The sequence below is a fragment of the Nomascus leucogenys genome, chromosome 18 (assembly GCF_006542625.1).
Source record: "Nomascus leucogenys isolate Asia chromosome 18, Asia_NLE_v1, whole genome shotgun sequence".
NCBI lineage: Eukaryota > Metazoa > Chordata > Mammalia > Primates > Hylobatidae > Nomascus > Nomascus leucogenys.
In genome coordinates, this window is record NC_044398.1 from 40,525,445 (window position 1) to 40,549,404 (window position 23,960).

The window sequence follows — 23,960 nt, forward strand, 5'->3', positions numbered from 1 at the left end:
GCCATCTGACTCTTCTGCAGTAACAGTCCATACAGCCTGGCTTAACTAGGTATCCTGAACTTACGTGACCGTGCAATACAGCAGCCAGTGACATCTTTTTGGAGCTCACAATGAGGAGAGCAGGACTGAACGTGCCTCCTATAGCTTCTTTTGAGTCTCGCCTTATTCAGCGGAAAGCCCTTTGTCACAGAAAGTGTTGCCAGCTGGAGACAAAAGTCCCTTGCCCAGTCCCTCCTGGGAAGGCCACAGCAGGCCTGGCAGCCTCACCCTCCTCCCTGCCCCAGGGGACCCATGTCTCCAGCCAGCAGCAGGGCCACCTCCTCACCGTACATACACAGCAGGCAAGAGAGGGGAGTGATGTGTTCTTTTATTGAAGCAAGTATGTCCAGTCACACCAAAACTGACGTCCTGCATTATGGTACAGCTTCATACTCAGAGTTCATCTCAAATACCAAAACATCAAATCGGTATGTATCAAATTGGGAAAATAAAGTAGCAGACAGACACTGTTTCAAGTAGGTACTAGAACTGATCACCCGTGAAGTGCACGTGGATGTGTACAGAAACCGTTCTAAGGCTGTATTCCAAATATATATTCTCAAGTGTTAAGCCTTTCTCATCTCAAAGACATAAAGCAATATGTACTATCAATATACAATCTGTACTAGCTAGAACCTCGGAAAGTGCAAACACACTGTGACAATACAGTGGAACTATTCCTGCTCCACCCAGGACCAGAGGCATGGGCAGCGGGCCCAGGGCCGCCTCCTCCCCAGGCCCAGCCTCTCCCAATGTCTTCAGGCTCTTCCAGGAGCTTTGGGAATTGGGACCTGGCCCATCCTCACCCAGGCTTCCCCATTGATCAAGGCTCCTGCAGAAACTGGAAATGCAGAGAGGGACGAGGATGCGGAGTTCCTGTGAGGGAGACGGTCCGTGTGGATGGACCGCACACTTTCTGAAGGACAGCTGTCCTGCGCCATGGTCAGTAGGGCCCAGGGCTCACACCAGGAAGTCAGACGTGGGAAAATGGAGTGTGCTCCTCTAGCTGGGTGTAGAAAACACCTCTCAGTATTGGGCAGTTTTATCTGAATGGGCTCCAGCAGTATGGCCTGGCGGATTTTCTGTTTCCAATTCCAATTAGGGCGCTGCCTACCCAGGTGGGAAGACGGCTGTTGGCTGCCCTCCGCTCTGTAGGTAGGTTTCAAGACTAGCTCTAAATGTCACCACCCTGGAGTCGGCTGTGTATTTTTCTTCATCACAGCTCAGTGTGTCTTTCAGTCACAGCCCAGAAAACTGACAACTCCATGCTTCTTTCCCTTACCTTATTTTAGATTTCCTCCTTTCTAAAATGTAGTTGAAGAATGATTTGCTGGACACATTGTCACAGAAAATATGCTGCCAGGTGCCCCCTGCCCCTCCCTGACCCCACAAATCCCTGAAAGGAAAATGAAAATGTAAACTTTGGACAGCCCGTACTCAAAGGCTCACTTCCAGAAGTGTGCGGACGCGACCTCCCAGCCACCAGCCCTCCTGTGGAGCCTCGCAGCCCAGGCTCCTGAGGGCAGGCGCCTAGGTGGAGTGGGACTCACCGCAGCCCGAACCACAGAGCAGGAAGACCAGACCCCAGTACCCTCTAAGGCACTAACCCCGACGTCAGAGACACTGGCTGGAAAGGCGTCCGAGCAGGCAGGGCTCACGTTGGTTTTGGTTGGGTTTTTTAAAATATTTTTTTCATAAGATGTTAATAATCAAAAGTAGAAAATAAAAATCTACATTTCATTAGAATAAGATGTTATCATGGATACCATCTCCCATGATACTCTCCCCTCCCCCTCCCCAAAGCAGGGCCCTGCCCTGTTATTTAAAATAAACAAAAAAAAACTTTGTAAGTGCCAAAGGTTGATGTGTGAAATAATTACCATTTTTTTCTCATAAAAGTTATATACAAAATGGACCCCAACCAGTGAGGCCTCCTCATCTCAACCCACATCAGTCAAAATTTAAACCCAGTTAGTGCGCGTGCTTCCTCTGGCGTCGCGGGCTGCATCCGCCTCAGGCTCTGTTCAGGAGGGTGGTCCTAGAGGGGGACAGGGGACAGGCAGTGCTCAGGCCTGAGCAGGGTAGCTTGGGTCCAGGCCATCCTCAGTCTCCCACCAAATATGCCTGGCAGCCCTGCACCAGGGACGCGGCAGTGCCCAGGCTCTCTTTCCAGGAGGGTGACCCTCGTGCCCACCCTGAGTCCTCCCTCTTCCTCACAGATTCCCGTGTCCCTGATGCCCCCCTACCTGAGGGTCTTCCAGCTGTCTTTTTCCATGTGGTTCTCGGGACCCTCACTTTCAAAGGAGGCGACGAAGAGAGCTGAGAGACGGGAAAGTCCCTCAGAGCCCGTGTCCCCATGCAGTGTCTGCCCGAACCCAGCTGTCCCTTCAGGGGTGCAGCCCAGCACAAGTGGACAGTGACCTCTGGCTGGGCTGAACACAGTTCTTTGCTGTGCGGGGCTCTCAGGCTGCCTGTTGGGGACTCTAGGAAGGTTCCTCGTGTTGCAGCACCTGCCCTAACCCCATGTGACCCTCTCCAGTGGCCGCTGGAAACTGAGTCTCTTGTCCATCTCTTCCATCCATCCCATGACCCACCCTCATGCACACTCGCCCCTGCAAGCAGAGCCAGCCCTGTGTGGCATGGAGCAGCCAGCAGGCCACCTCCCAGGGCAACCCCAAAGGGCACCAGGCCTGGACAAGGAGTCAGGTGGGGAGGGAGGCAAGCTGCATTGGGAGGTAGCCCTCACCTTCCTCGCTGTAGATGGGCGCTGTGAGCAGGTAACTCTGAATCTTCTTGTCCTTCTCGAAGGGACACTCTACCTGTGTCCATGTCATGAACTCATGGATCTGTCTGGAGATCTCCCAAAATTTCTGAAGGGAGCAAAACCAACTGATGTTCATCCATCACCTTAAGCACCAAACCCTCAGTCAGGGCAGGGGATGCAGGTTTTGGCCTCGGTCTCCAGCTCACTTCACTGGTCCCAGCAAGATGAGACAGTGGCCCTGCACGCTGACTCCGTGGCCATGGTGGCACGCCATGCAGCCTCAGAGCCAGCAGGTGTCCCCGAAGGCCGCTCTGTCTGGCCCTCCACCTGGGCCATCAGGCCGGCAGCAGGGTCTCTGCCTCTCTGTGCAGGGACCCAAAGAAGGCCCCACTGATGATTCCAGCCTGAGGCAGGCACCCCATCCAAACCCAGCCCAGCGGCGCCAACCAGAATGTGTCATGATGTCCCTTCTCTGGGACCTTCGGAGGGATCCCAGCTCCTGCCCACCCCTCACCTGTGTGAGGTAGGCATCCAGCAGCCCAGAGCCATCTACACCTGCCCTGCCACCTATGTCCCACCCTCCCATCCTCACCAGGTGCCCTCAGGCCCACGAGGCAGGCTCTTCACTTCCATCTGGAATTCTCTGCCTGCCGCCTCCTCCCTGCTCAAGTCCCTTCCTACCCAAACCCCTCCTGACCTCCAATCCCACAGGGGTGGACAGGGCTCTCTCCCTGGTGGGGCCAGGCTGGAACCACGGTCCTGGATAAATACAATTCCCTGTGACTCCAAGCTCTGCAACTAGGCCATCCACCCAGAAGTACAGGCAGGCGCACCTCACACCTTGCAGTCAAACAGCACCCCTGACCCACCATGAGGCTTTCAGTCTTGAAGGCCCTTGTGAACCTCAGGCAGGGCTCAGGAAACCCACAGACCCTGACCCAGGGCTACTGCCTGGCGGCTCCAGTAGCTCAGTTTCCGCCTGGCCTGACCTGTGCTGGGATGAGCTCACCTTGAAGTTAATGTGCCCGTTGGGCAGGTGGTTGGTATGGATTTTGTGCAGGAAGTAGATGTCCTTAACGAAGAGGTTGAACACAGGGATGACGATCTTCTCACGGCTGCTGTTGGCCATCTGGGACCTCTGTGTGGCCCCCTGCAGGGCTGTGCGGTAGTTGCAGAAGTTGCTGGATGGGTCCATGTGATGCTGTGGGCACAGGGAGGACCTGGTGAGCATCACAGCCCCATGCCCCTCCGATCTGCTCCAGACGCCCCTCTGCAGAGCAGGAGGCAGCAGACAGAGAAGGCACCTGGCCCCTGGGCAGCCTGGGAGTTAGCACAGGGGAGGGGACCCCCAAGGGTGCCTGGCTGAGCCCTGGGGCCAGGGCTTCTGAGTTCAGGTCCTGGCGTCCTCTGGAAAGCCATAAAGAAGTGTCACTGCCCTGCCTGCCAGGCCTGACCCTCGTCCTCCTTCCTTCAAGACTTCCCTTTGCTCCTCTACTTAGATCAACACCTCCCAGACCTGACCAGCTCCACAAGACATATGCTTTGCAAAAATGGACTCTGTGATCACACACATCTAAGGAAGGCTGCAGGTGACCCTGTCTGCTGGCCTCTGGGCCATCTAGACCAGCCAGGACCTGGAGACACTGACCAAGGAAAAGGCAGTGTCTTCCAACACAACCCCACTCTTGTCAAACTCTTGCTTAACCGCATTCCACTCTGGAACTCGCCTTAGGCGATGCCGGGTCTGCCTGAAGTAACCAAGGACAACTTAAGTCCCCACTGCTGGAGGACGAACACGCCAGGCCAGCTCAGCCAGCACTGTAGGTGCTGACCCCAGGGAGAGGAGGGCAGCCCCCCACCCCCACTGTCAGGGCCCCCTTCGGGCCATTGCAGGACGAACTGGGTGCGGCTCGGCTCGCAGCTGTGACAGGCGCTCAGGTGCCTACCTCCAAGACATCAAACTTGGCTGTCTTGACCTTGGACCAAGTTTTCTTCAGCCTTGCCACAGGACTGAGGTTCATGCCAGCTGCAGAGGACAGCAGGTAGGGTCAGGGCCGGGGGGTGGGCCACGCAGCAGCCCCACCTTGGGTGCCCAGTCACTCACAGATGATGGCCATCATGGAGTTGAAGTTCCCGATGTTGAAGCACTCCCGGGCCACATCAATGAAGAACTCCAACATGCGGGTCCGGTGTTTCTTCTTCACCACCTGGAAGGTGGCAGGTGACCTCAGCACAGTGCTGCCGGGGGACAGCAGGAGCTGGGGCCGCCGGGCAGAGGAACAGAGGGGCAGGGAGGACCTCGGGTTTTAGCTTCTGGCCACAGCGGGCTGGTCCAGGTCCATGGCTGCGTCTGGGAGGCCCAGACATGCGCACAGCCTATGCTCAGGCTCCTCAGTCATCAAAGGGAAGGCACCGTGTGCCCCAGACGGGTATGACGCCCGGCAAAGCCTCACACAGGTGAGAAAAATGGTGCCGGGCACAGGGGGAGCACTCCACGGATGGGGTGTCTGTTGTCATTGAAGCAATCGCTGTATGTTGGGGTTGGGAGACCACCAAGGCCCTGACAATGCAACAGGGACTTCATGCATTCACTCTTAAAGTTCCATCATCTAACTTCTGGGGCAGGATCAGGGTCTCGCTGGGTGTGGGCATGGCAGCCACCCCACCATGTCTGCTGTGGGCACTTACCCGGCACACCTCAGTGGCCACCAGCATGCTCAGGCAGTTGAACCAGTTGTCGTAGGCCTCCAAGCTGTAGGTCTTGGTCAGGTCCCCTCGGCACTGGAAGGACACAGCAGGTCATCGGGGCCTGGAGGACTGTGGCTGGACAACTCAGTCCCCACAGCTGGCACTGGTCCCCAGCCATGGCTTAGCCTGCACCGCAGCAGCCTCGATCATGCCTGCCTGCTCCTTGCTGCCCAGTGCAGGGCTGGCAGGCCAGGCTGGCTCCCTGGCCCAAGTCTGTGACCTCTCCCAGCATTCATCATCCATGACCAGCACAGCCATCTTGGAGCAGGTGCTGCCTCTTGGAGCAGGTGCTAGGAGGGCCAGTGCCACATCCATCGGGGCTCATGGCCCAGCACTCCGGAGATGCTCAAGGCGTGCTGAGTGAGGCCCACACCCACCCCGCATGGAGTGCAAGTGCCGGGCAGACAAGGCTGGCAGGGGTGCCGCGGGCCTTGGCCCACTTACCCTGTGGTTGTCCAAGGAGTCCATGTGGCTGACGATCTGCATCAAGTCCTCCGGGTAAATGCTGCTGACCCTGTCCTGGGGTGGAAGATAGCAAAGGGAAGGTGACAAGCCTCTCCTGGAGGAGAAGGGACAGCACTGCATAGGCATGCGGACAGGGAAAGGAGGAGCTGCCCAGGGCACAGGACCTTCACCTCCTCCCAGGCCAGTCCTCCATCCTAGGGCCACTGCAGTCCCCACTGCAGGATGACGCTGCTCCAGCTCCTCCCACTGACAGAGCACTGCTGTGTTCCTGAGGACATAAGTGCCAGGCACAGAGGTGCCTGCCACTCAGACGGACACACATCTGGCACGAAGTGCAGCAGTCGGGGCTGGCAAGCGGGCTTCCCTGATGGCTCAGTGTGACTAGCAGGGGCCTGAAGTGCTGTGCTGAAAGAGGCACTGTGGTCCCACAGCCCTCACCCCCCAGTCAGGGCACGAGGCAGCACTGACCAGCTCAATGTGAGTCAGCTGCTGGGCCAGCACCAGGGGGTCGCAGCACACGCCCAGGATGTCCTTCTGGGCGGCCGGTGGCTTCGTCTTGAGGATGGGCCCCTTGTCTACAGCCGGTGGCCGGAGCTTCTCTCGCAGTTCCTGGAGCTGGCTCCGGGCAGCCAGGGACAGCAACAGGCTCTGGGTCATCTGGGCAATGGCCTTCTTCACTGTGCCATTCTCCTGTGGGGTCAAGGGCAATAAGGGTGCCAGCATGGGCTGGCAGCAAGGCCACCACCACTGTGGGTAGGATCCATATCACCTCCAGGGATGTGCCTGACCAACGTGAGCCCACAGCCCCTATCTAAACCTCAGCCTTCAGGCCTTCAAGGACAAAGTGGGGCACAGTGTGGGCTCCTCTGAGGACTGCTGGGGAGGGGTCTCAGTGGGCTGTCCTGCTGCAGGACGAGGCTAAGGGCAGAGACAGGCTCAAGGCTGAGCTTCTGGGTCTGAAAAGCATGGCTTTTTCAGAGGTGGCCCACTGAGCTGCTTCCTGCAGCAGAAGCAGCCCATAGAACAGTTCAAGGCATGGGAAAGGCTTCTGCCAAAGCCAGGAGTCTCTGCCCCCTAGGTGGAGGCAGCCTGGGGTCCATGGCTCCTCCTGGAGTACTCTGGGTGAACAGGAGCTGCTAAGCACAGGGAATGCTTCCTGTGGCATTGGCCCAGGCATCTCCAGTTCTCTCTCCACCAAAGGCAAGGGTGAAGACATTTGAAAAATGGGAGGCCTATTTAAAGCCTTACCCCCACCTCCTTTCACTAATCCAAGACAGGCAGAGCCTTACAAACTCTCAATAGGCTCCCACTCCAGCGACGAGGACAGCAAGGGCCAGGAGAAGGTCGAGACAATGATCGCCAGGCCCACAACCGGGCTGCAAGGTCCCTGCGTGCAGTATCATAGGTGACCCTGGCCCACTGCTGGCCAGCTGAGCTGTCATCTGGGGGAACGGAGGTTGAATGGGGCCACCCAGCAACCCCCCTGGGGGAGTAACATGGAAGGGGACCACAGAGTTGTCCCCAAAGCCCCCACTCTCCCGAGGGCAGACCCTGGCACACACCCAAGGACCCTGGCCAGAGCCCAGGGAGCACTCACCTCGTCACACTGGGTGACACGGTGTGTGATGGCTTTCAGCTCGGCCATGGCCTTCTCGTCCTGGAAGTCATAGGGGAAGGCCTCCGTCCACTCCTTCAGGAGCTGCACGATCTTGGCTGAGAAGGACTTCAGCTTGGCCTGGGGCAGCAGGGGATACAGAGTGAGGCCCCACAGGGCAGAGTAGGGGACTAGATGACAAACGGTGCAAGCTTCCCACATCCCCAAGCCACACCCCAGGGCCTGTGCTGGGCACGGCCCCCAACTGCGTGCCACCTGCGGTTTGGCCAAACCTGAACCGCCACACGACTCCTGTTTGGTTCCTTCTTCCTTCCCCTTAAGTTGGCTTTCTTTTTCACTTAAATAAACTTACATTAAAAAAAACCTACCCCATCTCTAAGGTGACAAAAAACTAATTCCATTTGCTATAATTAGAAGTTACCCATAAAAACAATACTGTAAAATAACCCAAGCCAAGCCATCCAGTTAGAGGAGAGCTCCCGTCTGCCCCCCTGCGGTCGAAAGCAGGGCGACAGCGCTGACAGGGGTGTGATCCCGAGGGGAGGCGACGCGCCCCCGCGCCCTAGTCCACAGGCATGCACGACCCCACCCAGCACAGGGCCTAGGGCATGGGGACTGGCCCTCTTGGCTGAAACGACTCCGACCCTCTCGGAAGATGCCCGCGCGTCCTCTGCCCCCGGGGAGGGGGGACTGTGCCTGATGCTCAAGCGCCGCGCCCCCATCCTCCAATCCCCCAGAACGCACCACAGGCCAAGCCCCTCCTGCGCCAGCCAAGACTCCGCGCCAGCCCACACCAGCCCACTCAGACCGCTGGACCCCGCCCCCGGCCCCCGCACCACCCAGCCCGCAGCCGTGCAGCTTTCTTCGCCCACGCCGTACAGCCTTCAAACCACCGGATTCCACCCACGTTGCCAGCCCAGGCCTACCCCCACACCCTCCCACCACGCCCCTAACCCGGACCCAACCCACTGCTCCGTCCCAGACCTCACCCCAGCCTGGCATGGCGCCACGCCCCAACTCAGACCAGCCCCACAGCCCCAGCGAGGCCACGCCCCAACCCTAGCCCTGACCCCACCCCCAGGCCCCACCAGCCCAGCCAGGCCAGGCCTAACCCAAGCCCTGACCCTGCCCCTACCCGGAGACCCCACCGCCCCAGCCAGGCCACGCCCCAGCCCTAGCCATGACCCCGCCGCCTGGTTCCACCCTGGACCCCACTCTGCAGCCCCAGTTAGGCCACGCCCAGCCCTAGCCCCGACCCCGACCCTGCCCCAGCCAGGCCACGCCGCAACCCTAGCCCTGGCCCCACCCTGGACCCCATCCCACAGTCCCAGCCAGGCCAAGCCCCAACTCTAGACCTGACCCCGCCCCCCGGCTCCACCCTGAACCCCGCCCCATGCCTCCAGCCCCCAGCCTTGACCTCGCCTCCCGCCCCCTGCCCCCGCCCGTGCCCAAGCCAGGCCCCGCCTCACCTTTTCAGGCCCGGCCTCCAGCTGCTGCTTCTGCTCCACGCAGATCTGCCCCACGCGGGCCAGCAGGTCATGAGGGGGCATAAAGACCCGGGAGCTCAAGAGAAAGGTGAAGATGTACGTCCTCTGAAGGCAGGAGACGGAGAGAGGGCGGAGGGAGGGTGAGGCAGGCCCCCGGGAGCTCACCGCGCTGCTTCACCTGGCCCGGCTGCCTCCCAGGCCCAACACCGCCCGTCCGGAGGCCATGCCTTCGCCTGCCCGGTTCCCTTCGCCTTGCAGGCCCTTCCTCCTTTTACTGCTACCCCGGCCCTGCCTACCTAGGAGGCACAGCTTGAGCCCCGCCTCCCAGCAGCTCCCCCAGGCCTCCTAGCAGTCTTCCTCCGCTGGGATTCTCCCCCTCTCTGCCCCACGCCACCATAGGGCTAACCCCAGCCTGGGACGTTGGTGGGGCTCCATGGTGCTCGCTGCGCCAGGCTGCAAGCCAGCTGCTGTTTCAGATCCTCGTGGGCCGGGCTGGCGGTCAGCGGTGGGGAGGGTGGGGGATGCAGGGAGGTTAGCACAGGAGCGGGGCCTGTCGGGAGCAGGGCTGATCCATGGGGCGGGGCCTCATCAGCAGGCGCGGGGCTCCATCAGCAGGGCGGGGGGGGCGGGGCCATCAGCAGGGGCGGGGCCTGAGGGGCAATGCTGGTGGGGGCCCCTGCACTCTCTGACCAGCTCTGGGCCTAGACCCTGACTGCCAGAGCAGGGCCCCTCCATACCACATCCACGTGCCCTCCATCGAGATCCTCGTGGGCTGGGTTCTTAGGCCTTTTGTCTAATGAGGGTCAATGTCTGTGGGAACTTCACTCTAGCTCCTGCTTGTGGACAGGGTAGACTTGCAGGTTAAGGAGACTGCCTGGGGCTCCCTAGAGGGACTCCGCCCCACGTGGCTGCTGCAGGCTGGGCTACCCAGAAGCCTCTGCCTCTACTCCCAGCCCAAATAACCCGGTTTTTCTTGCCCCAGCCAGAAGCAAGCCAGGTTGTGTTTGCTGGGAGTACAGGCCTCCTGGAGCAGGACTCAGGGACCTGGGCTGACACTGCCCACTGCAGCCCTCCCTGGAGCATCAGGGACTCCTCTAACATCCTGCAAACTTCCTACACCCTGCCCCAGGCTATGCAGCATGGGGAATTGGGGGGTCAAAGCCAGCACATCTCCCAGGGTCCCCCTTCTAAGGAGATAACTAAGACGTGGAGGAAAGGGCCACCATGGAGCTCTTGGCCAAGGGCAGGGCACCCAAGGGGAGAGCCTGTGCATCTCCAAGGAGGAGCATGGAGACCCTGTGTGAATGTTTGTGTGCATGTGTGAGTGTCTTCAGCTACCCGCGCACATGGGGAAGGGTGGGGTGGCGGGGGAGGGGTAGGTGCTCGGCAGAGGAGCCAATGCCCAACTGGACTCTTGTGGGAAGCTGGTCAGATCCCAGGGCACAGGGACCACAGTGGGTGACCGCCAAGGTGGCTCCTCTGGGGTAGGCCTCTGAGAGGGGCGGCTTCTCCAGCTGTGGCATGAGGCCTCTGCCCAACAGACGGCCCTGCCCTGGACTACTTCAGGGCCTTGGGCCCCTCCCCTGGCTCTGCCCTATGGGCACTCACCAGCCTGTCTGCACTGCCATCTCCAGCCCCAGCCAAACCCTGACAGGGCTTACGGGACAGACAGAAGGACAGATGGAGGAGGAGGAGGAGTGGGCAACAGAAAGGCAAGGCCCCCTCACCCAAAGCCCAGGAAGGCGGAGGAGGCCTGGCAGGTGGTGAAGCCAGGCTGACTGCAGCCCCATTCAGTGGAAGCTAGAGGGCAGCATCCCTCCCGCCCACCTCCCTGCAAGCTGTCTGACTCCCAGGCTGACAAGCAGGGCAGGGAGGGAGAGGGGATAGCATGACGCGGGCAGGACTGGCCCTCCCAGAGGGTAGATGCTCAGCTCACAAGAGGGAGCTGGCAGGCCCAGTGCCACTGCTGCTAAGAGACATCACCCTCCAGGGGAAGGGAAGCCACACTTAACAAGGGAACGCTTTCTCTGTTCCAAGACTGTATCATGCCACCTTGAGGTGAAAAGGGAGGATTAGGGTTGTTGCCTAAGAACAGTCCCGGAGTCAGCCTGAACAGCGCTCTGCTGACAGAGCAGGGCAGGCCGGGCCATCTCCTCTTCATTCTGGACCACCAGGGTTTATGTACAAACCAGCTTCCCAGCTCAGCCCTGGGCTCCAGGACCTGGGCTGGGTGTGCCCTCACCAGGACCCCAAGTGCTGGCTTTGCCCTTTAAAACTCCTCTTCCTCCTTGGAGGCCCTGCTCGGCCCTTGCGTGTTTCTGCTTCCCGTGTCCCCAGGATCATCTCCTCCTACCTGGGGCAGCAGCAGGGAAGTCACAGCAGGTTCCCCCAGGCCCGCTGCTAGCTGGGGGTGTATGCAGAGCAGAAAGCAGAGAAGGCCCTAGAGGTGGGCCTGGGCCCCCCACTGCCCTGCCCCTCCTGCAGCCCTGTCCAGCTCTACCACTCTGTGGGGGCCTCCCTCCCATACCCGACATCTCCTGGAGTAGTCTCACTCCACATTAGTGAGTAAGTCTCAATGCACAAGGCCCCACGTACTCACATCGGGGTAATAGTCCACTGTGGGAACAAGGTGCTCCATCAGGGCCTCCAGGGACCCAGAGATGAGGCGTCCATCTTGGAAGATGAGGTCCCCAGAGCCGCCACCGGCCCCACCTCCACGCTCCCCCATGCCAGGCTGCACGTGTCCGCTACAGCTGGGCCCAAGGATGCTGGAGAAGACAACGGACGTCTGGGGCATAGTTTCCTGGGAGAAAAGAGCAAGGACATGAGGCATCAAAGGCGCCTCCACAGCTCCACAGACCCTCCTCCCAGGCAGCCTGCAGCCTGCATGCATGTGTGCAGGGGTGCGTGGCAGGGGCGCAGCAGCACTGGCAGAGGGCACCCCCATCCCAGGGCAGGGGCAGGCGGGCTCCTGGGTGGTCCCCCAGTCGCTGCACATCTGATCACTGTGTCTTCAGCTCCCTGCGGGCCAGGCCTCATTCCAGGGCCCTGGACACTCAGAGCCAGCAGAGAAGAGAAACTCTGGGAAAAATGTCCGAGAAGGGACAGGGAGCCCGCGGTGGGCAGTCAGGGCCGCCTGGGGTGAGAGGGCTGTGAACAACTGATGGGGCTGGCCGCGCAGCTCCCAGGATAAGAAAGGAACACCCTAGGCATGAGGGACAGTGAGTGCCGAGGTCCTGACCCAGAGATGTGTGCGGCGGAGAGCTGGGAGGACAGTCTGAGGACTCAGGGCCGGACACACAGACTGCATGTGCTGCTTCTCTGAGGTGGGAGCCTGGGGCTCTGAGCACAGTGGTCTGACTTATGGTGGATGCCGTGTGGATGGTGGGTCTTGCCACAGCCCAAGGAGAGCTTGCTCAAGCAGGTGGTAGCAGGAGTGGCGAGCAGGGCCACTCCACATGGTGAAGGTCTTGGGCTGAGTGGCTGACCAGTATGAGGCAGGGCTGTGGGCAGGGCTGGAGAGAGATCTGGAACTGGCTTTGGGGCCTGTGAGTCTGAGTGCCCCTGAGATGCAGATGTCTGAGCAGCTGGGCCTCCTGGCGGCCTCGGTGCCCACACTGGGACTGTCCTTCATGGCATGGCCCACTGTGATGGGGCTCAGGGTCTCACCACACCCTGCAGCTGGGAGTTCTTGTGAAGCCTAGGGGAGTCTGAAGCCTTCTGGGCCTGTTTCCCCAGTGGCCCAGACAGCCAACCATGCCTGGGAGGAGCCAAGTGGGGACTGGGTGATGCAGCATTTGCCAGCCTGAGAGCCAGGGGTGACCTGCCTGTGGCCTTGCCTGCACACAGAGCCAGCCTCAACCTCCTGGCCCTCAAGGGAAGGCAGCACAGGTGCCAGCGGCTGAGGTCAGGTGGAGGAGCGAGACCCTCCTGCCATTTTGGCCTTAGTTTCCCCATTGCACAGAGCAAACTGTTGCCATGATTACTTCAGTGCCATGACAGGACCATGGGCCCCTGCCCTGTAGGGGCCTTACAAGCAGAGAGCGGACCACCTGCCTGCACACCCCCCCCACACACACACAACACACACACACACACACACACACAGCACATCCCTGTCCATCCCACCAGGGAAAAAAGGGCATCTGGCCCAGACGACACTGGTTTTCCCACCAAACGCCTAAAGGTTTTTCCTTGGAATTCTTAGAAAATCTTTGGCAAGGAGAGCAACAACACAACCAAAGGCCCCACAATGAGGCTGGGTGGAATGTCCAAGCCCCCAGGGTCAGTGCTGCCCCCACTCCAGGGCAGGGAGGTCATGGCTCAGACTCACACAATGCTCCCCTCAAACTCAGGCCAGCAGCGGTGGCTCACACAAGTTAGAATGCACATTCTCAGGCCTAGCCCCAGACCTGCTGGTCAGAAACTCGGAGGTGGGCTGCTTCTGTACTCCAACATGCCCTCCCCTCCAGCTCAGGAACCACTGATGTGAGCCAATCCTTCATTTTTCAGATGGTGAAACTGAGGCCCAGTAGGAAGGAACTCAACTAAGGAAACCCCAGAGTTCCAAGTCCAGCCTAGGTGTCACCACCTCCAGGAAGTCTCCCTGGGTTTAACCTAGACTGTTGACCCACAAAGCCAGAAGTGGCTGTATCATTCACCTGTGTATCCTATTGCTGGCCCAGGGTGGCACTCAGTGACCATTTGTGCAATGAAGTCACGAAGGCGGGCTCACAGACCCCTTGTTGCCCACAGCTGCTCAGCACTGTCTCAGGCATCTTACCTGAGGCCACTGCGGGACAACTTCCCCAAGATCATACAGTTCTGGGTTCAAAAGGCAACCAGCAGGTGGTAACCTTGGTCAGTTGGGCCTCCTCACCCCAAGTTCTTGGGGTCATCAGAGAGGGCATTTGCCAAGCCACTGGCCTCTCTCACTGCAGGCTGCTCTGGTCAGGAGGTAGTATGTGGGGGATGCACTCTGACACCCCACAAACTCAGCCCCAGCCGATCCCCCACAGGGCAAGGCCACTCCATGTCCAGCCTGCAGAGAGACCTGCCTCAGTGCCGGTAGGCCTGCCTAGGAGCTGAGGAGCCATCCTGGGGACCCAGCCCACTGGTCAGCAGCCAGAGAGGGGCTGGGAAGGCCACGCCTTCGAGGGTGGGGGCCTGGAGGAGGAGCATGCAGGGGTGTCCCAGGCAAGCAGAGGTTCTGCACATGCTCAGAATCCCTTCGGGGAGTCAGCAGAGCTTGAGGGGGGCCGTGTGGAGCCACACTGACCTAAGATGTGAAGTGCTCTGGGTTCCTTCTGTCCTGCCTACCTGGAGACCCACCTGGGGACACGGCCCAGGGCTAGGTCTCCTGCATCAAACAAACCAAGACCCTGCAGGCCTGGGGGATGCCCCATGAGCCCCTACCCCCAAAAGCTCAAACCTAGCAGGGCCCACCCTGCCCAGCCACGGAGCACTTCGAGGAGGGTCTCCAGGGCTCAGTGCCAAGTGGAGAGGCAGGTTCCCTACATGGCTTTTCCCGGGCAGGAATCCTGGCCCTGCAGCAGGCCCACTCCTTGTTCCTGGGAGCATCTGGCCAGCCCTCCACCTTCCCAGCTGTGAAATGGCGATGATGACAGCACTTCCCCTGCGGAGTCCCCTGCCGGCCACCTCCACCCAGCCCTTAAGGTCGCTTGTTCTTGCACCTGCTTCCTCCTCGCCCCAACAGCAGGGGCAGGCACTTCGGCGTGCAGCTGCAAACCTGTGTATCCAAACGGCTGTGTCCACCACCAGGTGGCCCCTTCCCAGGGAAGAATTGCACACTGGGCTCTTGGCTCCAGTCACAGCAATAGCGATCATGATACAGCGATGGCCAGGGTGCTAAATACTGAAAACCGCAATGCTAGAGTTGAAGAATCGCAGTTACTCCTCCCAGTCACCCCCTATGATCCCAGAGAACCCGTTATTCCCTTACGCAGACGAGGGCTGTGTAACTGCCCCAGGTCACAGCCAGAGGGCAGCAGTGCCAGGATTCACGCCGAGCAAGCAACAGGGGCAGGCAGGGAGCCCAAGTCCGAGCCTGGCTCCACCACCTGTCTTGGCTATGTCAAGATCTTCAAACTCTTGGAACCTTAATTTCTTTGTCTGTAAAATGGGCACAGGGAGCACTACTTCAGAGGTTTGCAGGGAAGATCAGAGGAGCCCCTGTGTAAGGTGCTGGGCACCAGGTGCCTCCTCACCCCCAGGAGCTGATTCCCACCAGCATGATTGCTCAGCACCCCTACAGACCACACAGGAGGCACCGCTTATTCTAGACACACTGGCCCTTTGTGTCTGGGCACTGTGGAGAGTTCAGGAAGCCCCCCCAGGGCTAGACAGAGATAGGGCTGTGGCGGGTCAGCTTGTTCAACCAGCAGTTGTGGGAACCATCACCTCCACCCCAAGTCCAGCTGGGGCTGGCCTGGACAGAGCAGGCCACCCTGACCCCAGAGAGCCAGACCCTGCATGGATGCTCTAAGGCCAGGTGTGGTCCCCAGAGCAGGAGCAGTACCTTCTCCTGAGCCGGAAACTGGTGGGAGTGGGCCCAGCGCTCCCCTTTCAGGTAGCTCAGCTGCACACTGGAGTTCTAGACCCTTCCCCTACAGCCTCTCAGTTCCAAGTGTTGCCGCTGGACCTGCAGCTACAGCATGACCTGTCGATTGTCAAAGTGCAGATCTCAAGTTCCAGGCCAGGCCTGCTGGGTCACATCTGCTGCTGAGCAAGACACCAGGTAAATCATGTGCAGGTGAATGGAAGGCCTGGGAAGTCCACCTGTGTGAGAGCCTCAGCCTCCAGGTAAGCTGCACTGGCTAACTCAGAGCAGGGTACGGAGGCTCATGCCTGTAATCCCAGCACTTTGGGAGGCCGAGGTGGATGGATCGCTTGAACTCAGGAGTTGGAGACAAGCCTGGGTAACATAGAGACCTCTGTCTCTACTAACATTCAAAAAAAATTAGCCAGGTGTGGTGGCACATGCCTGTGGTTCCAGCTACTTGGGGAGCTGAGGCAGGAGGATCACTTGAGCCCAGGAGGTTGAGGCTGCAGTGAGCCATGATCACGCCACTGCACTCCAGCCTGGGCAATGGAGCCAGACCCTGCCTCAATCAATCAATAAACAAACCAGGGCAGGCCCTCAGCTGTAGTACATGCACACCAGCACCACGTGGGGATTTTTCTAAGACACCGTGCCTGACCCCCGCCCCAACAACTCTGATTTAGATGTGTGTGGCACAGAACCACATATCTGGTTCCGCTCCAGGCACACAACCGCACTAGCTTCCATCTCTCCCTTCAACCTCACTGCAACCCTTCAGGGAGGCGGGACAAGACATTCCATACCCAGTGTCCAGAAGAGGAAGCAGGCTCAGGGCCACCCAGAGGCTTCCCATGGGTGTGGGGACACAGCCTGTTCTCTGGCGTGCAGTCCCAGGCCCAGGATCTGCAACTGCAGGAAAGGACTCAGGTGTGTGGGGGTGCGGACAAGGGCATGAGGGCATCAGGGGCAGGAGAGGCACTGGCATCTTCCACAGACTTCCAGGAAGCACGGGGAGCCTCTCTCCTGCCTCAGCTGCTCCTGGCTGCACCAGACCCATCTCAAGGCAGCAGACGCTGTGAAGGGCTCAGGAAGCACCCTCCTCCCGCCTGGGATGTAGACACAGACAGGGCTGGGGCCAGCCAGTGTGCCAGACCAGTGTCTGTGGGAACCCTCACCTCCACCCCAGGTCCAGCTGGGACTGGCCTGGAAGAGCAGCAGCCCCTCGCAGGGAGTGGGGGAAAGGCTTGCACCCAGCAGCTCCTCTGGCTCCTTGCAGCCCCTCCTCTGTTCAGGCAAGAAGGAAAGCGCCTCCTAATTATAGAGCTAATCAATGCAGAAGAAACGTGCTTACACCGAGGCGGAGAAGAGTGACTCACTGTCTCCTGGGGGACGCACCTCACTCCCTTCTCACCTCCCACACAGGGCCGGTGGACACAAGGGCAGTCCCAGGGGCCCAGCCTGCTGGTGAGAGGGGTGCCCTCTTCCATCTCAGGAGAGAGCCGGTTTCCATACCTGGCTTTACTTGGCCCTCTGGGGGCACCATTCGAGAAGGGGGTCCTCCCTGTATCTGAGCCCAAGTATTCCTGGCTGGGCCTTGAGGGTCACACCCCTGCCCTGCACAGCCTCAGCGGCACTATAGGAGGTCTGGAGTGGAGGCTGCCTGGGAGAGGCTGAACCTAGAGGCCCCTTGCCACCTGCCTGCCAGGATGCGCTGCAGCAGGCCAGAGGGGAGGCGGCAGACAACAAGGCACGGGGCTCTCCCCAGGCCTCCACTACTCTGCCTCATTGTGGCTGTCCCAGCCTTTTCAGGCTTGGCCCAAGGTGCCCCACGTGGCACATGTGCTGCTGTCCCCCAGAGGATGAAGTGACTCGTGGGGTCCTGCTGCTGTCACTCCTTGGTCTGCCGCAGGTGATACCATCCTGAGAGGCCCCCCACAGCTATACCCCCAGTCTTTCATGCCCTTGTCCGCACCCCCGCACACCTGAGTCCTTTCCTGCAGTTGCAGATCCTGCGCCTGGGACCGCATGCCAGAGAACAGGCTCTGTCCCCACACCCACGGGAAGCCTCTGGGTGACCCTGAGCCTGCTTCCTCGGCTGGATACTGGGTGTGGAATGTCTTGTCCCACCTCCCTGAAGGGTTGCAGTGAGGTTAAAGGGAGAGACGGAAGCTAGTGCTGTTGTGTGCCTGGAGCGGAACCAGATATGTGGTTCTGTGCCACACACATCTAGGCCTTGCCTCAATGGTGCCCAGTGGCTCAGTGCTGGGTGCCACTGCTTCAGACCTGTGGCCTCTGACCTAGGCCCTTAGGGCCATGGGCACACACCACACTGCCAGCCCTGGGAGAGGTTGGGGCTGGGGCAGGTTAACACCCTGTAGGAATCCTCACCCCAGAGGCACTGTTTTGAGACGCACAGGTTTCACAGAGCCTCCCCAGAGATGCCTGGGACGCCAGCTGTTGTTGCAACACATCCCGGCATCTCTCCACTCGCTCCCAGCCTCCCGCTGCCCAGGACTGTGCTTCCCAATAAAGCGAGCACAGCCAACATTTCTGTGAGCTCTGATCTCAGGTGTAAGATGGGCTCTGAGACCTTCACCCCGCCCCATAGAGTGAGTAGGGTAGAGGAGGGGCTGTCATCTGGTTTCTCAACCCCCTCTGACTCTAGAACAGCCACATGCTGATGGCGCCAAAGTGCCAGGAGGGGAGAGGCCAGGAGCCTGCATCCACATGTGGGCCAGGCCTCCCATCAGTGGTTGGCCTGGGGCAGTTCCTCCGTCTGTGTGAGCCTTAGTGGCACTGGCACCTGAACCTCATGGTGGCTGTGGGGAGTGCAGGGGTGGCAGGGAGACACATGGAGTGTGGCTTCCAGCCCAGCACGAGCGCTCACACGCAGGGCGTGCTTCAGTGCAAGTGAACGCTGCTCTTGGGGCTCTGCTCAGCCCGGGTGAGGGCCTGTGGGAACACAGCCCTGGATCTCCGGGATCTTTTCCAGTGGGTACGTTCTGGAGCTCGGCCTCAATACAACTCAGGGGAGAGGCACTTTTAGGGGACACAGCCTAAAACTTTAGCTTCTGAATATTCACAGCTCCCCCCGCAACACTCACACACACAGGTTCACACAGGTGCACACATGCACACACAGGTGCACACACCCCTTCGCACCAAGGAATACACTGTGCCAATCACGCAGCACTGAGAGTGGAGGTCACTATGTTAAGTGGAGCAAGCCAGGCACAGAAAGACCAACGCTGCATGTTCCCACTCAGGTGGGAGCTGAAAACCTTGCTTTCATGGAGGTAGACAGTAGAATAATGGCTACCAGAGGGCAGGAGCGGGAAACAAAGATAGCTTGGGCAACCAGTACAGACTCACATTTAGATAGAAGAAATAACTTCTAATGTTCCATAACAGACTCAGGTGGCTATAGTTTGCAGCAATGTATTGTATACTTCAAAAGAGATAGAAGACTTGAAATGTTCCCAACACATAGAAATGATAAATGCTCAAGATGATGGATACCCCAAATACCCTGCCTTGATCATCACATACCCCATGCATGTAAAAAATACATGTACCCCATAAATATGTAAAATACTACATATGAATAAAAGAAAAGAATAGTTTGAGGAGAGGAAAAAAGCATAGAGAGCAAGAATGGAAGCAGCTAGACTGAGGGTCCAGAGTGAGAAGAGGGGAGAGGGCAGCCAGGATCTGAGAAACTTTCCAGCCTTTTAAGAAAGTAAGAGGAGGGACCCTATGCAGCCCCAGTGCTGTGAGAGATCCTGGGAGACAGAGGAAAAGAGGGATGTTTTTGCGAAAGAGTATGAATGGCATTCCTTTTTGCAGCCTCTTCAAGGACGTTGGAGAGTTTTTTGTTGTTTTTTGTTTTGAGACAGAGTCTTGCTCTGTGGCCCAGGCTGGAGTGCAGTGGCACGATCTTGGCTCACTGCAACCCCTGCCTCACAGGTTTAAGTGATTCTCCTGCCTCAGCCTCCCAAGTAGCTGGGATTACAGGTGTACACCACCATGCCCAGCTAATGTTTGTATTTTTAGTAGAGACGGAGTTTCACGATGTTGGCCAGGCTGGTCTCCAACTCTTGGCCAGCCTCAAGTGATCTGCCCGCCTCAACCTCTCAAAGTGCTGAGATTACAGGGTTTAGCCACTGCACCCAGCCTGCTACCCAGCTTTCTAATGTGACCCATGCCCGTCCCCCAGGCAGCACACAGAGAGAGGCCATCTGCCTCTGGCCTCGTGTGCAAAAGCTGTATGCGCTCCTCTGGAGGGGCAGCCACACAGTGTGTACACCTTTCCTGAGCTGGTGCACAGTCTTTCCCTCCACTCAAACTCCAGCCATGGACTCTGAGACCTTGCACCCTGCCCAGGAGTCCCTGAGAGCTGCAGCTACAATGGAGGCCCAGCGGCTCCGAGCCCAAACCTGTGGCCTCACTGCAGCCAGGGCCTGCTGTGCGTGTCGTCTTCCCGTGCACCCACTCATGTGTCCAGGCCGGGGCAGCAGCTGGGTCCCTTTCCACTCCTGAGTGTTCTTCCTGTGTCCTGCACTGAGGATGCCCAGCGATGAGGAGACCCAACAGAGCCACGGGAGGCCTGACACCACTGTGGCCTCATAAAAGATCCCCAGGGAAGGGGGACGCAGGGGTCAATGAGCATTCACCCACCCCGCCCCCCTTCGTAGGTGTGTGCACAGAGCACATCTGTCCAGCTCCCCAAAAGGGGCTATGGGAGGAGCATCAGAAGGTGGCCCCATGGGGTAACTGGCCATCCTCCAACACCGCCAGCCCCACCACAGCAGAGAGTGGGGACAACAGGCCAGGAGGGGACAGAGTCTCCTGCACAGCCGGACAGGAACAGGGTCAGGCCTCGTTCAACTCCAAAGGGAGAAGCAGTATACGGCAGGCTCCTAGCACACTGTCGGAATTCTAGGACCCCTTCTGGATCCTGCAGTCTGCAGTTCTGGAAACTTCCAAAGCAGGGATTAGCCTTCACTTGACTAACCTTGCTTTGCTTTAAGTGTGCATCATTAGGAGTTAGAGTGAGCTGTGTGCTGGCCATTCCATGACTCATCTCAATGCAATTCTCCCTCACCCAGGGAGACAGCCCGGAGAGGCCTGTTTCTCAGATGAGGACTCTCAGGCTCAGCTCACAGGACACAAGAGGCCGTAATGTGCAGGTCTGGCCAGGTCTGCCCTGCTGTTCCTCGGACCTCAGCATTGCCCCTGAGAGCACCTGGCAGGGGCATGGCCCCCTGAGCATCAAGTGCAGGCTGAAGCCCTGGCCTGGATATGTGGACAAGCACACAATTCCCACAACCTTCTGCAGCTGATTCTGGGGACCGACGAGCTCCCAGAAGCTCATCTGTGGACCTCAAATTAAGAAACCCAGCTTCCTGGAAAACTGGGACAAAAACAGCTCTCAGGGCCCATCATGCATGAGTCCCAGGGATCTGCCAGGAGGTGGAGGAGGGGCTCGAGCCAGCCCCCTACCTCTGCCAGCCTTGGCAGGGGGGCTTCTTTCTGAGGCAGCACGTGGGCTTCTATTTTTTAACCTACTCAACAAAAACGGAGACTATTTTTAGCTCAGCAAGCTGCAGGGCATCACAATTAGCAGCTGAAAATTACACATCTCGCTTGTCTCGCCTCTCTTGGCTGGCGGGGAGAGCGTGCTCCTGGAGGGAGCTGGGGGCAGCCCTGTGCCATGACCCTGGTGGGCCTCAGGAGGGGAGAGACCTGCGCACCTACCTGGGCTGGGCTGGATGCATGCCACGGACCCGACAGAATGGGCCCTTCGCCCTTCAAGGGATAACCGGCCAGTTCTCTGAAATTACCGGCACTGGGGTGGGAAAGGAGGTGGGTGTTCCCGGAGCCCTATTCTTTGCCCATTCATTCATTCACAAGTGGTAATGATCCCTGCCTAGATACTGGAGATACACCAGGGGAAAAAAACAGGGCTCTCTGGCCCCAGAGAGCACCCCACAGAGCCTGTGTGGTGCCACGCACAATGGCCACAGATGGCAACATGATATTATGGGTTAGGAGAGAATCAGTGCTCCGACAGAGGAGACAGAAGGTCATGAATGTGAGTGGGAAAGCAGTAACCTCTGCCTGGGCGGTGAGGTTGGCCTCCCTGCGGAGGTGAGGCCTCAGCCGACTGGAAGGAGCTTCTGGGAAAGGACAAGCGGAGTGGACAGAAGGGCTGGCGCCAAAGCCTGGAAGCTTTTGGCCCATTAGTTCTTGGCAAACCCTCCCTGGGGCACCTCCTGGCTGCCTCACTTACTCCAAAACATGCACTGACTGATGATGTGTGTGTCGGCCCTGCTAAACCTGGACCTGTGATGTGCCAGAGTCAGGGTCCCCAGCAGTGCCAGGCTGCCCCCCAACCTGGCCTAGTCCCCACCCTGCCAGGAGCGGGGGCGCTGGAGCCACCAGCACCCCGGGCACATCCCACCACCACCGCCATTGCCATCGGTACTCAGGGTCTATGCCTACGGTGGGTGGGCCGCCTGCCCCACTCTTCGAGGGTGTGGGCTCCTCCCACCAGGACATCGGGAATGAGGCTCCCCTCCCCAGGAGGCTCCCCCAGGATGCAGCAGGTGATTCCTGGTTCCCATGGGGGACCATCTTGTGGGGGTCCTCACCTTACCCAGCAGGGAGTCCGGTGCAATTTGTAAGTGAAGTGCTTGTTTGAGCGTATGGGAGGCAGACACCACGGTTACAAGATTCCCCATGCAAATGCACATCTTTTGCTAAACCTTCAGTGGGCCCTTTGCCTTAGTGAGGATTTTGACCTCCTCCTTGATAGTAGACAGTGCTGGGTAGCCTGCCCAGGGGCTGCCCCACCCAGAGAAGGCCGTCGGGATGTGGGAGTGGGCCACGTCACAGGGAAGAAACTGCCTGCCTCAGGGAGGGTAGAGGGCTGAGTGTGCCCACTTAGCTTGAAGACTCAGTCACCCTCGGGGAGGAAAGAAGGAGGGGCACTGCTCCTGATGGGATAAGAACCTGCATGGGGTGGCAGAGGAGGGGGAAGGAGGTTAGGGGCCTCCTCCCTTCCACCCAGCATGCAGCAAGGACAGACTTCACTCCATCTCCCTCCCGAGCTCCATCAGGACCAGTCAGATGGTGGAGGCAGCTGTGCCTCCTTTGCCGCTCACCCTTCCCATCTTACACACCCTTCCCCATCCTCTGACCCTGCCAGTCCAGAGCTGCGTTCTCAGACCAGTAAAAAGAGGCCTCTGGGATCCCACCTGCACTGAGAGGCATCGTGGAGGGGGAGAAATGAGGTAGGGGCCACCCTCACCTCCTGGATGTCACTCACTGGCAGGGGAGCACAAGCGAGGGGAGCCAATGGCCCGCAGAGACAATGGGGCCACTGCACCCTCAGCTGGCGGAGCCTGCTGGGACCCGACCCTGAGGGCACCACTCCAGCATGGGGCTGGGAGACCGGTATGGAGCTGAGAGGAGGGGTGCCTGCCCCAGGCAGTCCCCAGTCCTTCCATCCCCCTTTGGCTCCCACTTCTCTAACACCCCTGTCCTGGTGACATGTGTCCCTCACTCATGCTCCCTCTTCCCAAGCCAGGGCTACAGTGCTCTCTCCAAGCTGGTGCTACAGTCCCAGGCGCTGGACGACCCACCTCAGCGCCTCCATCCCCAATGCACCTAGGCCCTCCCAGCTCTGTGGAAGAGGCTGGGTGACCAGCCATTGCCCAGCCCCTCTGGACATCACCTATCTACAATGCGCAGGCGAGTGACACCTGCCTGGGAGAGTCTGGGGCTTAGTCTCCACCATTTCTGAGATTCTAGTGCCTGCTAGAGGGACTAGAGCCAGGACTCTAGAAGCCAAACCCTGACTCTGCCCAGGTTGGCCCCAGGCCTGCCCTCAACAGCAGGTGGGCCACATCAGAGCCCCTTCCCACAACCGGGCTGCATCCACCTCCTACTCCCTGACCCAGGGCAGGAAGGGTTCTCCCGTAACCACCCAGCCAGCACTCAGATGTCCTCCGCATCCCCAAATCCCAGCTCTCAGACTGTCCTGACTGAGCTGAAACGTGTCTCCCTTAACTCCAGGGAGCCCTTGTCCCATCTGCTGAGGCCATGCACAGCAGATGGGCAGGGGCCGACTGCAGGCCCAGGCTGGATCTAGGCATGCGCTGGGCATCCAGTGGGAAGGGAGTGGGCCCCACCTCAGCTGAGAGCCGGCACCCTCCTCTGTGAGATGCCACCTCCAGCACCTGCTTCCCAGGCGACCGTGAGCACTAAGTGAAGCCA

At 59.2% G+C, this 23,960-nt stretch overlaps 1 protein-coding gene across 5 annotated transcripts in view; it reads right to left on the bottom strand.

Moving 5' to 3' along the window:
• Positions 1 to 347: 347 nt before the first annotated feature.
• The window catches only part of RASGEF1A (RasGEF domain family member 1A), a 70,315-nt gene continuing 46,702 nt past the window's right edge, over positions 348 to 23,960 (bottom strand). For all 5 annotated transcript variants that reach the window (XM_030798462.1, XM_030798463.1, XM_030798466.1 and 2 more), the window contains exons 2-13: positions 11,718 to 11,921; positions 9,101 to 9,223; positions 7,614 to 7,751; positions 6,485 to 6,706; positions 5,996 to 6,070; positions 5,492 to 5,584; positions 4,908 to 5,010; positions 4,750 to 4,829; positions 3,813 to 4,004; positions 2,786 to 2,909; positions 2,286 to 2,358; positions 348 to 2,077 (exon numbers count right to left, since the gene is read on the bottom strand). In XM_030798462.1, the coding sequence (XP_030654322.1) occupies positions 2,053 to 2,077; positions 2,286 to 2,358; positions 2,786 to 2,909; positions 3,813 to 4,004; positions 4,750 to 4,829; positions 4,908 to 5,010; positions 5,492 to 5,584; positions 5,996 to 6,070; positions 6,485 to 6,706; positions 7,614 to 7,751; positions 9,101 to 9,223; positions 11,718 to 11,915 (1,446 nt within the window). In that variant the 5' untranslated portion in view covers positions 11,916 to 11,921 and the 3' untranslated portion in view covers positions 348 to 2,052. The remainder of the gene's footprint in view (positions 2,078 to 2,285; positions 2,359 to 2,785; positions 2,910 to 3,812; positions 4,005 to 4,749; positions 4,830 to 4,907; positions 5,011 to 5,491; positions 5,585 to 5,995; positions 6,071 to 6,484; positions 6,707 to 7,613; positions 7,752 to 9,100; positions 9,224 to 11,717; positions 11,922 to 23,960) is intronic.